The sequence below is a fragment of the Pseudochaenichthys georgianus genome, chromosome 3, assembly GCF_902827115.2.
Source record: "Pseudochaenichthys georgianus chromosome 3, fPseGeo1.2, whole genome shotgun sequence".
Lineage (NCBI taxonomy): Eukaryota > Metazoa > Chordata > Actinopteri > Perciformes > Channichthyidae > Pseudochaenichthys > Pseudochaenichthys georgianus.
The window spans coordinates 40321845-40340088 of record NC_047505.1 but is presented as its reverse complement, the minus strand read 5'-3'; the positions used below and the strand labels follow the sequence as shown (position 1 = coordinate 40340088).

The 18244-nt window shown below is 41.2% G+C and overlaps 2 protein-coding genes across 5 annotated transcripts in view; one reads left to right on the top strand and one right to left on the bottom strand.

Moving 5' to 3' along the window:
* Positions 1-3140: 3140 nt before the first annotated feature.
* Positions 3141-9029, top strand: rcn1 (reticulocalbin 1, EF-hand calcium binding domain). The gene is made up of 6 exons (XM_034079629.1): positions 3141-3633; positions 4472-4665; positions 4759-4937; positions 7054-7114; positions 7365-7564; positions 7739-9029. The coding sequence occupies exons 1-6, from the start codon at positions 3410-3412 to the stop codon at positions 7844-7846; spliced, it is 966 nt and encodes a 321-aa protein (XP_033935520.1). The 5' UTR covers positions 3141-3409; the 3' UTR covers positions 7847-9029.
* Positions 9030-17318: 8289 nt separating this feature from the next.
* The window catches only part of wt1b (WT1 transcription factor b), a 7980-nt gene continuing 7054 nt past the window's right edge, over positions 17319-18244 (bottom strand). For 2 of the 4 annotated variants that reach the window (XM_034077480.2, XM_034077487.2), the window contains exons 8-9: positions 18159-18242; positions 17319-18021 (exon numbers count right to left, since the gene is read on the bottom strand). In XM_034077480.2, coding sequence (XP_033933371.1) covers positions 17900-18021; positions 18159-18242 — 206 coding nt within the window. In that variant the 3' untranslated portion in view covers positions 17319-17899. Of the gene's footprint in view, positions 18022-18149; positions 18243-18244 lie in introns of all 4 variants that reach the window. The other 2 variants (XM_034077466.1, XM_034077474.1) reach the window with 1 other exon arrangement.

The following is an 18244-nucleotide window of genomic DNA, read 5'->3' as shown; positions in this document are numbered from 1 at the left end:
CCCTTTAAACTGTGGGTTTTCTCTGGAAGTTTTTCCTTGTACGATGTGAGGGTCTAAGGTCAGAGGGTGTCATTTTCTCATACTGATATTCTGCACAAACTGTGCTGTTGTATTTGCTGTATAGTGTCCTTACTGTAAAGTAATTATTATATGTACAGCACTTTGGCTCAACCAAAAATTGTTTTAAAAATGTGCTATATAAATAAAACTTGATTTGATTATATGTATCCTCAATTATGCATATCCTACCAATACACAATGTTTCTATGCAATCAATTTGATCTTTTTGGGTCAAATTCACATCCATACATTAGTGTAAGAACTCAGTTAGTCATATGCACTTAGATATTAACATGTTCAGATTAATGTTTCACGCATAAACATGCTACTAATCTTCTGCTGCATAGAAAAAAAAGTGAATCAGAAAAATGCAGTCTGTGGCTGTGAGCGTTGGGGCAGGAAAAGGCCACAACAGAACAGTATATCCCGGACATTAATGCTCTGTGTCTCCCACCATAGGGTTTTCTTAATTACATTAACCAAATGCCTTCTGCAGTGTGTGTAATCTCATGGTTAACTGAACACCCCTGTAGCTGCAACACCCCACCCCCCTTCCTATTCCTCAGTGAAATATTCATGTTGAAAGCCTTCTTCTCTTCCCAACTACTTCTCTTTCCAACATGTTAATGCCTGCAATTGTCAGCCATGCTAGTATTGTTTGAGATTAATCTTTATTTCCCATAACCTTCAACACATATCAAAAGCATGTACTATTATCTTACTTTTTATAATTAAAGTGAATTAAGCAACATTTAAACGTCAATAATATTATTAGCAGAAAAATACATGTTTGAATGCATGTTCTATAGTCAATATTGGCTACATTATGTTGGTTTATTTTATGGATGTATCTCACTAGGAAAAAAACATTTGTATTTCTTCATGTCTTCACAACACACTGATTCAAATAGACCAGGCAGGACTCATTTAAATACATTAACTATTCATTAATTGAATAAAGAGGCTAGTTAGCCCCAAGGCCCCTTTATAATCATAAACTGGGGTGTACTGTTTATGCAAAACAGCAAAGTGCCATGTGCTGGCTTATTATGCTACTGATGAATGGCAAAGTACATGTTTCTCCTGCCCACGAAGGAGGATTAGGCACGGCAGTGTCAGCAAGTTGTTTCCAGGGTATAGAGTCTGCTCCTTCACATTACTGCATGTTGAGATGCGTCTCGGTAATGTGATTCGTCTACTCATCTTCATGTAGATATGATCGCCCCCTTGAAAATACTTTCTCAAAACATAATGTTGCATCATGAAGTTCACAAAAGCGGGACACCTCCACACTCATTACATTTATTAATACATTAATACACCAACTACAACACACTTGAGCTAGTGTTGCTCACTATTGTGTGTCTTGTTAACAGAATGAATTCAGGTATCTACCAAAAACTGAGTACGATCAGAAACCAGTGCTTCAGTTTTCCTACATTTAAAATCTCTAAGCTACAAATATTTGAGTTACTTTTCATATAAAGTTGCATGAGGCCAAAAATTATAAAACTACCGGCAGCTCACAATGAATTCAAACAGGAATTGATAGCAGCATTCATGAAATGGAATTAGATACATTTGCAAACTAAAAAAACAAAATGGAACTGCTGCAATAAAAAATAAAAAGGTAAATACTGTGATTTAATAAAAACTGTGGATGCTGGCCTAGATAACAGTTATTTAACTTGTACTGTTATTTATGGCATTTGTTGTATTGGTTTGTCACCTGGACTCCTGTATCTGTTCTCATTTTATCAAAGACCAAAATGGAAAGGAGTCTTGGCTGTTATTGTGACATATTTACTGTGCCATGACATTGAACGGGATTAAGTAATTGCATGAGTCTAAAAGAGGTGAATGTTAGTACTGGACTTAACCATCACCTACACAATTAAATGTTTCGCTCTCACTCTAAGAATCCAAATAATATGAAATATGTATTGATCAGAGGATGTTGTACTGTGTTATATCTGGAATCAGATGTCTACTGTCTGCCAAAATGTGATTGTATGATGCCGTAATGCATAGACAGAGACGTTAATCACCAAATTACAGTGCTTGATAATGTACAGAAGAAATAGCTTATAGGTGTGTCTAGTCTCAATGTTTGGTGCCAGTAAAACTCTGCAGAGCTGACATGACTTTTTAAGGCTAGGTGGCTTGATCCACGTGCAGGCCTAGGTTTTATTATGACCCAATTTAAAATGGACGAGTAAAAATAGAATACAAATCTTACCAAACAGTAGTAAAACAGAAATATGAAATAAGATGTAGGCTAGTCTTTCCATTTTTCTGATTAGCTCTCCCTTCATATACTCTGCCAACAGTGTTTACAGTACAAAAGTAGAGGTTAGCAACTTGTCTTGGCCTTATCAAAGAAAACTAATTAAAACACCCTTTGTTAAGGAAGGCTAGATTGTCAGTCACTGAAAATGGTGCAATGTGCTAAATTCATGATATTATTGTGGTGTAACAAACAAGAATCACAGCTCAGGGCCCCAACCACACAATGACTGAACATGTACACAGGCCTTAGCTGTGGACACCTAAATGATTGTCAGGGTGCTGTTTATTGTTTTGTCCCTTTTTTCAACAATCCTCTTTGTTTTATTACCAAACTACAGCAGAGACAAGACTTTATTACCAAACTACAGCAGAGACAAGACTCTACAGGGGTTTCATATCTGTGGGTGACAGTGTATAATTAAAGTAGTGGGCGATTCAAAACGTTTTACACGTAAACATACCTGAATGCTCCAAACATTTGGAGACACAAACACCGTCATGTCGGTAAGAGTGGAAACACAACCATGATACTGAAGCAGCTCTGCAGGTTGTAGAGGAGTTTGGATCTCATACTTTACCGCCACACTTGTTACAAACTGACCTGACTCCACAATGAGTTAAGTTTGAACGTCAGCGTGCAACGTGGCGCCTGAATCCCTCCAGTGTAACCGACATCTCACGGACCAATGGCAGGACTCCATTCGGCCGACGAGGCGGGGGCCTGCCTGAAACGGACATTGTAATTGGCTGTACGTAAGGCGGCAGAAAATCCCCGTTTGGTTGCATCCCTCCCTCAGGAAAAGTGGGACAGGATTCGGAATGACCAAAATCGCTTGAGTGAGTAGGCTACTGTAGGTGTTTTCAGTGGACTTCTGTGCAGGCGTAGGTGCTCTCTGGAGGGTTTGTTAGCTGCAACGTTGGTGCACACCGCTGCTCGGGAGAGAAAGAAAGGTTAGTGTGTGTCGCTACAAGCAGTGAAAGTGGCAACAAAGCGGCTTGCTCATTGTGCATTGTGGTGTCACAGGCCTGTTTGGAAACATCTGAGCTCCATCCCTGACTGATGGAAGTCCTCAGCTTCGTGTGTGCTGCGCTTCTGTGCACTGTTTTGGTGCACGGTAAGCCAACATTAAGGAAAGAGAGAGTTATAAATAAGGACCCAGAACTGAGCAGGAAAGCCTATGAAGACAATAACAGCTTCCAATACGACCATGATGCCTTTCTGGGTAAAGAGGAGGCCAAGACATTTGACCAGCTCAGCCCTGAGGAGAGCAAGGACAAGCTCGGGTAAGGACATCATTACTATGAACATGAGCTGATTTTAATACCAGCCCTGGTGCTATTGTCACAGGCCCTGTTTGAGCCTTTGTTTTTTGTAAATCACGCACAGCCACGCCTCCCTGCTGGAGTCAGTTGCGTGTCACTGTTCAGGCTGAGGACATTAATAATTAAGAACCTATTCACAAGTGCCTGAGAAAGATGTGCATGCCAGCAGATACGAGGCTAGATAAAATGGTGCGTTATTGCGCCACCGGCACTATTCGCACACACTCCTATAGAGTTGATTGCTCATCCGAAATCTTAATTATGCATCGTCATTAAAGAACCATTCGAAGGTGCTGAAGTTTGTGTAAAGTTGTGCAATGTGCAGCAGTACAGTCATTATTTAAAGCTTCTGTCGCTGAATGCATTGCATACTCTTCATGGGCTACGTGTTTTTTTTCGTCACTGTCTGAATGACAAGTTGGTACCATGTATCACACGTTGGCTAAACGGAAACAGTTTCCTGTGGTGTTGGGAGTGGGAGGACCCCTGTAACATCACAACGTGGCAACCCAGGGCCAAGAATATACCCAGCCAAACGGCATTCTTCACTAAAATACGTTTTCCTGCTCCTCCCTTCTAGAGTGGTCTAACCCTATTTAAAGCCACGTCCTTTATACTAAAAATGGTACTACCAAATATTTGCTTTTGTCCCCTGTTTGCCTCTAGTAATAGTAGCTCAGTGTGTTGAAGTGAAACAGCACAAACACTTGATTTATGTCAATCCTTCAAAAGTGCATATACTGGATGTGAACCATAATGTTTGTGTCACAGCTTGTCTTTATTGTCTTGTCTTTTACAGTAAAATAGTTGACCGGATCGACAGCAACGTTGATGGCTACATCACCACAGCCGAGCTCAAGTCGTGGATAAAGCGTGTACAGAAGCGCTACGTTTATGAAAATGTGGCAAAGGTGTGGACAGACTATGACCTGAACAAAGACAACAAGATTTCATGGGAAGAGTACAAGCAAGCCACATATGGATACTATCTCGGTATGTACGCCATGTCATTATTTGACATACAGTACAGTATTCAAGTAGCTATTCAGAAATGTGACCGTAACCTGAGTTTGTTTCCCTCTTAAGCCAACCCAGAGGAGTTTGACGAATCAACAGACCAGTTCAGCTTCAAGAAGATGCTCCCGCGTGATGAGAGGAGGTTTAAAACAGCTGATCTGAACAGGGACCTGGCAGCAGACAGAGAAGAGTTCACATCCTTTCTCCACCCTGAGGAGTTTGATCACATGAGGGATACTGTGGTTTTGGTAAGCCTTTTTAACCACATGGTAACTAAGTATGATTAGAAAGGGGCGAAATAGTAAGACTAACTGTGCGTCTACTAAGCTCTGTGTTTGATTTGAGAATTGCTTGTAGGAGAAATAAAACTTCCACAAATTAGGTAATTTCTCCATCCACAAAGTTATATTATTTAATCACATGGACACATTTGAGTTTCTATTCCATTTGTTTTATCTGATTGACCGCTTGGATGAATGTGCTACATTTGGATGAATCCTTAATGACATTTTAACTGGACCAGGAAATGATTGAGTTTGTTTATTTCTTTTGAACAGGTCCAGTGGGATGGATCGACTGTCCCATTTAGGGCTCGATCTTTAGATATAAATGTGGCTGCATGAAACCGTTGCGTGGCAAATGTTAGCAGTGGAGCACTATGCCACTCTGTTCAGAAAAGTTGTACCACCCATTTGACATATTTAATTATTAATCTCTCATCTTTATGACATCATCGAATGTTACCAACTGTACAGCCGGTGGTGTCTTCACTGATTGTGGTGAATCTGGCTGAAGCTTAGCCTGTTTCTCACAACAGTAGACTCCTTTTATATTTTTCACACAGCTATGCAACAATGAGTAATTGATGGTTCGTGTAGTCATATGAGGAAAGGAAGAGACACTTTACAGCTTTAGAAACAGGACATGATTGTTCTGTAGAAGGACACATCACTAGTGGAGCTTGTAGTGCAGGTATAGGCAGGAAATCAAGTCTGAGTCCAAATGTGCACTCAAACACTCATTCACATTACAAAGGAACAGTCTGTTTAAAGGACCTCTATCTACCTGCTGCTTCTGTTGCTGCTCTCTGCTTTCATTGCACTTTATACCTAATCTTTTCAGTTTCCTCCTTCCTTGTATAGCCTTCTCAATGTCCCCTAGGTAGAAGGTACTATCCTCTTATTTTTTATTTTACATTGTCCCAGAAATGGCTTTAGTTAGGTGCAACTCTGGAAAACCTAAGCGTTTCGTCTCCAGGTTGTCACAGAGCCTCCCTCAAAGTTATAGGTCGCCATCTGTCTGCTTTGGTCTGCAGTGGTATAAGGAAGAGATTCGATTTTTCCAGCCAAAAAGTCTCAATACTCATGGGAGAGTGGTAGTACATTGTGTAGACATTTTGCACCATCATTAATCCAAAGAAAAGGTATATTTAACTCTTTATTCTTATTATTTGTTCAACTATAGCATTGATCCTCCTTGTTCTTTTCCAAGTTTCTGAAATGTACTGAACATCTCTCACACTGTCAGTGCTTACTGCGGGCTATAGTGATCTATAGGTTTTATATATATATATATATATATATTTAATGAACATATCTCTTCTTGTTTACACGCAACCTTTAACAGGTTAAGCGGGTATATGGGATGGATGGCTGTTCTTGTTTATTTGTACTATGCTATTAGACTACAGAAGCTACATGGATATGAATCATTCAGCAGGTTTTAGAGAGGTTATCTCACCTGCAGGTAAAGATGCATACAGTGATTTCTGTGTGTGTGTGTGTGTGTGTGTGTGTGTGTGTGTGTGTGTGTGTGTGTGTGTGTGTGTGTGTGTGTGTGTGTGTGTGTGTGTGTGTGTGTGTGTGTGTGTGTGTGTGTGTGTGTGTGTGTGTGTGTGTGTGTGTGTGTGTGTGTGTGTGTGTGTGTGTGTGTGTGTGTGTGTGTGTGTGTGTGTGTGTGTGTGTGTGTGTGTGTGTGTGTGTGTGTGTGTGTGTGTGTGTTCCCCAGATGCATTGCAATTAGTGTACATGTGTGTGTGGCTGTTAACTAATGATCGGCTCACACGGCAAAGCTTTAAGTAACCGTTCAGTCAAATTCACACTGTAAAAATCAGGATGTAAGAGAGGAAAGCATCTACCAGCGCTTTAAAGCCATTATTTGAAACATTCATAATTGAATGTGAAGGGTTCGGCTGTCATCAGTAGTCCTGTGATTGTACTGTAGGCCTGCCAGCCCAGCTTTAAGTTAAACCTTATACCGTCCCTCGTCCAGCCTGGGGTGATATCTCTCTCTTTTATTACTCACAGTGAAAGTCCCACTATCGTTGACCCTTTTAACGACACCATAAACACATTTTGAATGCAGGAAACCTTGGAGGACATTGACAAGAATGGTGACGGACATGTGGATGAAGATGAGTATATTAGTAAGTTTAAGCAATACATTGAAATGAATTGGGTCAAACAAGTTAAGCTCATAATTTGCTATCCAATAAAATACATAAATGCAGGAAAAATAGAAGCATTAACTGTCACTTTTAATGTGCGCATTCCAGGTGACTTGTTTCTGAGTTGTTTTTTTGACCTGATGAAGAATCAAAGCTGTTTTTTTTGCATGTGAAATATGTCTGCCTAAAATTGCATGTATATCAACGTAATTTCCCTTGGTTGTTTCAGCTGACATGTTTGCCCATGAGGACGGGGGACCGGAGCCTGACTGGGTCAAGACAGAGAGGGAACAGTTCTCTGACTTTAGAGACTTGAACAAAGATGGTAAAATGGACATGGAAGAAATCCGCCACTGGATTATGCCCCAAGACTACGACCACGCCCAAGCTGAGGCCAGGCATCTGGTGTACGAGTCTGACCAGGACAAGGTGCGTTCAGCTGCATCAACATGCCTAAGAAACCTCTCTCACCATGTTGTGTATATGAGATACAACTTTAAACATACAGCTTTCATCATCATATTTACACATGTTGTATTTTGATAATGATGTTGTTGCAATAAGACTTGCTTATCTTGCCATTTCCTTTGTCCTCCCCTGCAGGATGAGATGCTGACCAAAGAGGAGATCCTGGAAAACTGGAACATGTTTGTGGGAAGCCAGGCCACCAACTACGGAGAGGACCTCACCAAGAACCATGACGAGCTCTGAGCTCTCAGGGCAGCTTCTGAGGTGTGGGCGTGAGGAGCGTTGGTGAAAATCTTCGAAGACAGAATTACAGACTCTTTCCCTCCTCCCACCACCACAACCAACACTCCATCTTTCCCCCGTAATACTGGAACAGATGTCAGTGTTGGATTGTAAACCAACACTGTAGATACCAGGCAAGAGGGGGGAGGGGTCTCTCCTACCACTAACACTAAGGGTCCATCTCGATTTGGTGCTTCTGTTTCTGACATTCAGGAGCAAAGCCAGATCCAGTGGACTTATTTCCCATCAATGGTGCCTTCCAGCCGCACTGCCGGCTCTGCTGCCTCACAGATCTGTGTCGAAAGTCTTTAATAAACGCTGTCAAAGCTGAATGCTGAGCTTTAGGTGAATTGTCAGATATAGGAATAGTTTTTGATGGCGACGTTAATGTGAAACAGCGCAGATCATTTATTTAGATTTTATTTATTAATGAAATCTATTCTTTGTTTACACGTTTCCTGGACATATGATTTAAATGATTTGTTTGTTTGATTAGTTAAGTGCTTTTAAAACTGTTAAAGACTGATTAACTGATGTTTAACGGCATGGTTTTTGCACGCTTTTGGTTTAAAATTAGTCTGTGAAATATCTTTTCTTCATATATTTAGTTTGACATTTATTTATTGGTATACTTCAGGCCAACAGTATGCTCCATGTTAGATTTGTATTGACCTTTGCTGATGTTACATTTGAGCTTCATCGTTTTATAGAGTTCTTATTTAAATACGTTTTTTTTTTAGTACTTTGTTTATTTGAACACGTAACTCCACACAACTCCTTGCTTCTTGTTACATCACTCCATGGTCATCTTTTTCAATCAGATGTACCAATTTTATTTCCACTGCATTGGCTTTGTATATAAAAGCATGGTGTTTACAACATCAGAAATTCATCTTCTGTATTTCTTTTATCACAATTTCTGTATTATTATAAATAAATATGTTATATGACAGTGCATGAACGTATGCAACCTGAAAAGATCAAACTATGACCAGAATTTGACATTTTTGTCAGCACTTGTTGTGCTTTGTTGTCCCTAACCTCAGTTGCATCAATATTCCACATATCACACAAACGCATTCGTGTGTCTTCTTTTCCAAACGGCACATGTGTCAAAAATAAAAACAATAAAAGACATTGTGTATTCTGTGTATTCAAAGCATCACCATGTATTTTTTATCATTTCTACTGTGCGTGGATAGAGATCCAACAAACTGCTGAACTGTGATGAGCAGCCTAAAGGGAAAGGGCAATATTTTTTTAAATCCACGGATGATACTTGAGACTTAGAAAAGATCAGCTCCTCAGCTTAGCTTGGCACAAACACTGGGGAAAAAAAGCTTTTAATTCTGCTGCATGTGTGGCAAGGTCATATTGACATAAATAAGATATTATATGTTATAAAGAGAGCCTTAGATGTACCTTTTTATTGAGCCATTTTTCCATTTCCAGTCTTTGTGTAAAGCTTAACTAACCGACAGATATGACTGGTGTTGACCTTCTCATATAACTCAGGGCAACAAAAGTAAATAAGGTAGCTTCCAAGTATTTTAAAGTATTCCTTCATTAAATTGAATCAGTATGTTATGACATATCTGTTCTTAGTCAATAGATATAGTCAATATTGTATGTATATATAAAAGTGAAATACTGGCTTCCTCCTGTCCAGATTAAGCAGTGGCTTACTTTGCTTCTCCTGATGCTAAAACACCTGGATACAGGTGAACACTTCAGAGAGAAATCAGAGTTCAGCCACATATAAGCACCGTTTGTGCACTAGTTTCTTAAGCTCCAGCTCATGCTCCCTCTTTCTCCGTCTTCTCACCAACAAAGGACATATTCCAAAGACACGATTTGGTTCCCTTTTTTGTGCTGAGTACATGTGTGCTGCATTACATTACATTGCATGTTTCCTAAAATGTCACATGTTTATGCTGTATTTCAGATAGGCATCGAGTATAGACCACTTATATGTTCAAGTCTGCATTTGACTTTGAGTTCATTGAACACCAGGAACAAGCGGATGCTGTTAACACTTCTCATGACTAATAGCAGAGTGCACACACGCACAGCGGAGATGGAGTTATGCTGACTTGCTGTTGCTGCTGGCTGTTGCAGTAAAACTCTCAGATGTAACTGAGAAAGCAGCTCTGCCACCCAGCCTGTCCCCTCTGCTTGCTCATGTGGAACATATGGATATATGTGTGCCAGTTAGCAAGACAAGTCAAGCGGGACCAATGCGATAAAGCTCATTAGGAACAAGGGACAGGGCGATGTATGTGTGGGCTGTGGTATTCTGTTGTGAGCTTCTTCAGACTAAAGACTGCAAGAAGCCATAAACATCTGAAAATCTTTTAAATATTCAGCTTGTGGGATATTCTGACTTTTATATGAATTTCTTTGACATGTACCAGGTTTAAATAACTTTGTAAGAAGGCGACATGACAATAACAATGATTATTTCATAACAATTTTGCAGGAATAGGTTACCGAATTCTGGCATGGCTCCACTTGTACAGCTTCTTCCAGGAATACAGATTTGTTCTTTTCCTCCTATGTTCATCTGACAAAAAGCTCCAGGTCTGAGGACATTCAAAGTGGAGGTGTTGCCTGTGGTGACATTTGAAGTTTGTAGTTATTTTTTGTCTTTATAATGTCCATTGGATAATTTATTTTTGCTCTATTGCCTTGCTAAAGAGTGTGGGGTCAGTCTTGCATCATGCATTTGAATAATTGGGAGGCCTTAACCACTAAGTAGCTCAATGCACTTCCTCCAACTAGCATATGAGGGTTGTCATGTGTCAGGGTGCATCTTTGTGTCTGGGCCAGTGTAAATGAAGGTTGAGTATAAGGGGTGAGCGGAGATGTAAAAGAACCAAATGTGTGTTTGCCTGAGTGAGATGGGGGCACATGGACTATTTGTGCAGCCTGCCTCACGGCCATGTTTAACGGCCTGCCCCTCCTGTTTATGATAGGTTCCTAATCATTCACACTGAGGGAGTGTGTGTACAGTAATGCCTTTGGACAGTTCTCATATGAGTGTCTGTGTAGATCAACCCCTCTCCACTAATAATAATGAGCCCTCTGGGTGAGAACAGGGTGAAGACAGTGGGAGAGGGTCATAAAGTGTAGAATATTAATGTCTAAGACTATAAGCCCCCCCCCCCCCCATCCAGTATAATTTACACTTAGTCTTGTCCTCCAACAATCTCCTTTGAAAGAGCTTTTTTCATACACTGCCATTTCCATATCAGCAATTAACAGCAGCAATGCCTGAATGACTGCTACAATTAAACTGCCTTCATAACAGACTGCAGTGCATCCCCCCACAACTCCCCTGCTCCTCCCGGACTCTTATCATCATGATGCCCTATTTTTCATCGGAATATATATCCGCCTCTTCTTGATCTTTGTCTTTTATCTGTTGTGTTTGTTCTTTGTACCCTGGGGATTTGTAGCCCACTGTGTTGTTTGTAATGGTATTTGGGACATCTGACCCATCCTGTGCTGAGGCTTCCATAACAGGATTTCTGCCCATTATATAATAACAGGCATAATGGCAAAAAAACAAACAATACAATGTCCGTTTGTTATCCAGCTACTTAGACAAAATATTTGATATTTACCAAGCTAAATTGTGACTTTACATGGTTAGTTGACAGCTCTGGGGATAGGCTGTCCCTTTGTCTTAGTTTTATCACTAAACTGAATGAGTCAAATACACGAACCCTTTTTCATGGTAGGTTTGTACAATTTAAGTTAACATTGTAACACAACATTGTTATTATAAAAAATGTGTTTTTATAATTAGAGTTATAAACTCTTAGTGCACTATGCAACATTTAAATTGTAATTTCTTTGTTAATATGACAGTTTTACCAACTTAAAGGGAGGATTCTATATACTGTATAGCTTACAATGTGCACATGGAAAGTACCTTATAGGATGATTCCTCCAGCACCTAGTCAACATAAAGCATTTAAAATACTGTACAGTGGTGAGAGAGTGCTGTCAGACCTAACTTTTTACATTACGATGCAATTTGTCTCATGTACCCTCTTAAAATGATTTATTCAGAAGAGTGAAGATAAAGGAAAATAAAAGAACAGCGAGAACAGTCTGGTAATGAATGAATGAAAACTTTATTACAGACTCAGGGTCCAGATAAAAGACAAGACATTACATACAATAAATGACATACACAGCATAAAAATAATTCATAGTTTAAGAATAATTTAAATCAGTGTCCTACAAGAGACAACTATCAATGTCTCCACAGCTGCGATTGGTAGCGTGTAGTACTATACCTTATGTTCGATAAGGCCAAGAGGATTTCATTATCAGAGTCATTAAGCCGGCAAATACATTTATACATAAGATTTCTTAAAACAGCTCGTAGAGTATTGACTCCTGCAGCCACAAACATTTCACTTGCACTCGACCATCGAGGTCTCTTCAGCAATATTCTCATGGCATCATTATAAGCTACTTGAAGTTTCCGTAAACTTGCTTTTCTGTAGTTTGACCACAGATGTGCCGTTTAGAGCGGTGTGCAATATGCTCTGAACAGAGACATCTTCACTCCATCTGTACACGCACCAAACCTACGTAGGAGAATGCTTGCTTGTGCATACATCATGCGGCATTGCCTATAAATATCTTCATCATCTGTCATTTGTTCTGTAATAAAGTGTCCAAGATATTTTAACTTATTACAGACACTAAGATTAATATCAGACCATTTAAAATCAGGACATTTTAGACATTTATCTTCTTTGGTTCTAAAGATCATGACAGCACTCTTACTGGTGTTGTATTTAAGGTCATGTTCCACACCATACACAGAGCACACAGCAAGAAGCTGCTGAAGACCAGCGCTAGATGGACTCAGCACAACCAGGTCATCTGCATACATAATATGGTTCACTAGAGTACTACCAATCATGCATCCAGTAGGCTTTCAGTCGCTGAGACAGATCATCAATATAAAGGTTAAAAAGAACTGGGGACATAATTCCACCTTGTCTGACACCACTGCTAACCCCAAATGGGGCTGAGACCCTATTTGGTAAATAAAATAGTTGAGTAATTTTACTGTAAGGCAGTCTTTAAAACTAGGAAAATTACGACAATTACGAAATGATATCCAAAACCTAAGATGACATAATAGTCTCATAACACAATATCCCTATAATATAGATATATTTCCCATATCCTCTCAAATCTTTTTCACACACAAGAAAACATAATCTTTCTTAAATCAAAGTTATTGTATTTGAATTTGACTAAATAAGGGCAATAAATAAAGTATTGAAAATAGTTTTGGGTATTTTTAACCAGAATTGTGTTCTGGCAGTGTACATTTAGACCATCATTAGTATTGAAAATATAATTGAACAGATACATCATGTAATGTACTCTTGTTTGTGGTGTTTGGTTAACTTTGACCTATGACCTCAGCTTGTCCAAAATGCTGGCGACAGCCCTGATGCTGCACAGGCCGTTCCTTCTGTGTTTGTGCAAGTTATGTGATTGTATGTGCGTGTGTCATATGAATGTAGGCTAATTCGGCGCCTCACATGTTTCTACTTCTAGACAATGAAGCTTGAACAAATCCATCAATCTTTCATGTCCTCCCAGAGAAAGTGCTCGTCCCTCCCCTCTCCCATCACAAGACTCTACTCCTCCTAGTGGTGATGACACAGAACAAGAGACAATCTCCTCTCTTTTTAACAACTGCACTTCTGCTCGTCGATCATCATGAGTTTTTATGTACCCATCAACGCAGTGTAGATAGGGAATCGGCCATTAATGACTACACAATTAGAGAGGAGGCTTTAAAGAGCGATACATTTCCATTTAGGAAGCATAAACCTAGTGAGTTGGTAACTAATTGTAACTGCCTCTGGAGTAATGGGAGCTCTTTGGACTGAGGTCAGGATGGCTCAAAATCAGTTTCAAACAGCTTTTACACAGCGACTTCGCTGCTTTGGTTGCCCACTCAGTCTGACAGTCTGCTGTGTATCTTACAATGATATATGAAGAAAGAAGCTTTTACAAGTTTTAATTAAAAGATGAGCAAAGCTGCCCAGAGTAGAGTTGATTTTGGAGTTCATGACATTGAGAGTGGAGAAAACGGTATCCCAGTGAGACTGATATCTTTGGACAAAACGCCTCTCTCGCTCCATTTGTCAACATTTGTCTCTTTCGTTTGTCTGGTCCTCTCTCCATGTCCCAGCATCTGGATACCTTTGGGATGGAGGGGAGGAGAGGGTAGACGAGGCCTTGTTTCATCCCTCCCGTTACGATGTTCCCCAGGGGGTTTGGGTTGGTTTGTGATCTTGTGTCTCACATGATAGAGACACATCTAATCCTATTAGGCGCTAATATCTTCCAACGGAATAGAGGAGACAGCGGGAGGGAGGAAAGAAGACAAGATGAAAGACCTTATGGTTGAGGAGAGAGAGAATATTTCAAAAGCTCTGCCTCTATTTGCTGGCCCACATATTGGTTTTGGGTTGGAGTATACATCCTTGTGTGTGTTTGTGTTTCTGTGTTCCCTCATGGGATCTTCCCGGCTGCTGCCTGCATATCTGACAGACTCCTCTTAAGGTGTTTTCCTCTCGCTGTCTTTTTGTATTTGCTCCATCTCTGCTCCCTGAGTGAGAAAGTTTACCCTCTAGGCCCCATCTGAGCTCCAGGCCTCCAAGGTCTCTGCATTCCCAAAGCTCCTACACACCGGAGCCCCTCAGGCTCCCTGTTCTACCACAGGGAATACCCCCCAAGAACCCCTAGGCCCCTCAGACTGTGGAGCAGCAGCTCTGCACAAGAGAGCCAGCCCGAGGGGAGGGGGGGGGGTGCTGTCTGGGAATACAACTAAGTACATGCTTCACTTAACATTTGAACATTCCCCGACAGCGCCTCCTGTTGGTGTAGCATTGTTTTTGCATGCAGGCCTCCCTGTAACCCCCTCCCTGGGGCCTTGACCTTGTTAACAATCCCTCGGGGCTCATAGAGGCCTCTGTGTGCTACATGTGCATTGACCTTTACGGCACCCTGAGGTTAAATAATATATTTTTGGCCCAAAGAAACACAGCCGGATTCATAGTGATGTTGTATGCACCTGGGACTTCTCAGAATGTCATATTAACAAATGAGACTAAATTAATTAAAAGACTCATTAGTGCATAGAAAGTGAAGGTGGAAACTTGCATGTATGGAGTCAACTGTTCTTGTTTCATGGCTTTTGAAATGTGACAGTGAGGTTAAATCACACTTGCATTCCAAAAGAAACCTTTTCGGAGGATTGCATGTGGAGATGGAGGCTGTGAAGCTATAGCAGGCCTGCTGTCCTACAGATGTCTTGGGCTGTGTGTTACCAGGTGTACGTCACCTGAGATTACCCACGCTGACACCCCTTAAAGGCAAACAGCCAGCAGTACAGCTGAGGGGGCATCTGGTGGCGTGCGTGCATGCGAGTGTGTGTGCGTGTATATGTGTGTGTTCATGCATTCAGATTGGCGGTAACGTTTGGCAGAACGAGACTGAGCCCATACATTGTGGTGTTATCAGATATTTCCTTACACTATTTCAACAACGGACATTTTGAAGGAATGTTGACCCCATAGATCAATCAAGGGTTTAGGTCAGTGTCTCTTTGAATGTGTGAGATAATGATGGCAGTATTAATGGAGGACATTTAAAGCATGGGTTCCTCACGCTGCACACAGCCTTGGCCGTCTCCAGTTAAGAGTGAACTGGAGTGAGTAAAATGTTCAACTCTGCTGCTCCTCTGATCTTCCTCCGCTTCCTGGTGCCCCTGTGGAGATAGAACAAAGAGAAGCACTTCTTAATCAAAGTGTATTGGATTAAGAATCAGAAAAAAGCAGAACATCACAGAGATACTAGTTCACAGTCATTTAGTGGATTGGAAAACAACCTGATCACCACTTCAAATGAGCAGTCGGTGACCCGTAAACAGGAGAACGGCATTTTAATCTTTCTGTTAGTTTGGCGAATCTCAGGATCTACTGAGGAAATGAGAGCAGCAGTGCAGGAGCAGATGTGAGTGTGTGTGTGTGTGTGTGTGTGTGTGTGTGTGTGTGTGTGTGTGTGTGTGTGTGTGTGTGTGTGTGTGTGTGTGTGTGTGTGTGTGTGTGTGTGTGTGTGTGTGTGTGTGTGTGTGTGTGTGTGTGTGTGTGTGTGTGTGTGTGTGTGTGTGTGTGTGTGTGTGTGTGTGTGTGTGTGTGTGTGTGTGTGTGTGTGTGTGTGTGTGTGTGTGTGTGTGTGTGAGTGAGTGAAAGTCTTAAGTGAATGAGAGCTGTGGTTTCCATGTGTGAACATGTAGCATATAGCTAAATATACCATGTGTGTGTTTACATTGCTTTTTCAGGTATGTGACATCATTAGCCCACAGAGCCACGCAACCGCTCTATTCTTCCCACATTGAGTCATATTTTATTTACATACCTGCTGTAGCTGAATCATCTCTTATAGACTTGACACACAACTCCATCCACATCATGTATATTTCATGGGCCAGGGCATGCTCTGAACGGGCATCCCTCTTTCTCACTTTCGATGATTTTAACATATTTATCGTGGCTATTCAGGGCGAAACTTTAGTGGACATGTACCATATGAAGACGGAAATGTACAAATTATAAGCATCGGTTCAGTCACACTCCAGGGCTCAGCTCAAGTCCCATCTGCTCGACTGTAAAGGCTAATACTGCCATCATGTGGCTCGATGATGTAAAATACAATTTAGGCTTTCTATGGGGACCTGAGTGAGTCTGCTTTTGTGTGTGTGTGTGTGTGTGTGTGTGTGTGTGTGTGTGTGTGTGTGTGTGTGTGTGTGTGTGTGTGTGTGTGTGTGTGTGTGTGTGTGTGTGTGTGTGTGTGTGTGTGTGTGTGTGTGTGTGTGTGTGTGTGTGTGTGTGTGTGTGTGTGTGTGTGTGTGTGTGTGTGTGTGTGTGTGTGTGTGTGTGTGTGTGTGTGTGTGTGTGTGTGTGTGTTGAGGCCCTGCCTATATGCAGAAAGCGGCAGTCAGTGGGGTACAGCCAGCTGACACGGAGGTATGTGTCTTTTCCAATGAGATTTACTCAACTCCAGATGTTTCTAGTTATGAAGATGTGTGTTAGAGATTAAGGAGGGAGAGATCTGCACCCTGTCAGAGTCACAGTGGGGTGCTGTTTTACTCTCAGTCACCCCCTCATCCCCCGCCACCACTACTCATAGGTGGCCTCTTAACCTGACAACACCAACACCTCTTTTGTCTCTCACACACACACACACACACACACACACACACACACACACACACACACACACACACACACACACACACACACACACACACACACACACACACACATACACACACACACATACACACGCACACACACACACACACACACACTCTTGACAACCATGTGAATCAAAGTTTTATAAACTTGAAAACATAGAAATTACAAAAAGGAATGCCTATAAAAGTAAGCAAATACACCACATATATACAGAGCAATTTAGTGAGAAATTAAACTGTAAGAATATCAAGATGTTCACATTACTCAAAGCAAAAAATCTCAAATGAATGGACACATTGCCCATTTCGTAATTCAGTTTACAAGGTGACACAATAAAAAAAATCATTAAAAAAAGCCAGTGCAAGTTTACTAAAATAGTGTATCAACATTTTCCTCATCTCATAAAAAAAATATTCTTCTTGGCTCAGAATAACTGTGGTTGAACCCTCTCAGTCTGAGTTTTTATGTTAAATAACCCGAACGAGTGCTAGTTGAGGTGCAGTCTGAAGTTCTTGAGGATTAAGAGTCTCTTTACGTCAGCTGGCAGAGGGAGGCATCAGCTGGGCTCACCACAGTCTGGCAAGGCACCATGCTGACCAGGCTCCTGCGGCTTTCACCACTGGCTGCCTGGCACAACATATTGTCAGCTTCCTCATCCTCCTCATCCTCCTCATCCTCCTCATCCTCCTCCTCCTCCTCTCGCTGCTCAGATGGCAGGCTGCAGCTTGGTCAGGTTCCTCTGGTGCATGCTGTGGTGGCGCACCAGCTCATCAGAACGGGCAAACTTCTTCTCGCAGCTGGACCAGCGGCAGGTAAATGGCTTCTCACCTGACAAGGAGGGGACAAACAAGAAAAAAAATAAGATAAAGTTACTACAACTATAGAAATGCAAACTTGTGTTATAATGTATTTGAATAGTCTCAGAATGGAGCGGTAGGAAATAAAGGTATACGCACTTGTTTTACCTGTATGAGTCCGAGTGTGCGTCTTAAGATGATCTGACCGTGAAAACTTTCTCTGACACGTCTCGCACTGAAAGGGCTTCACTCCT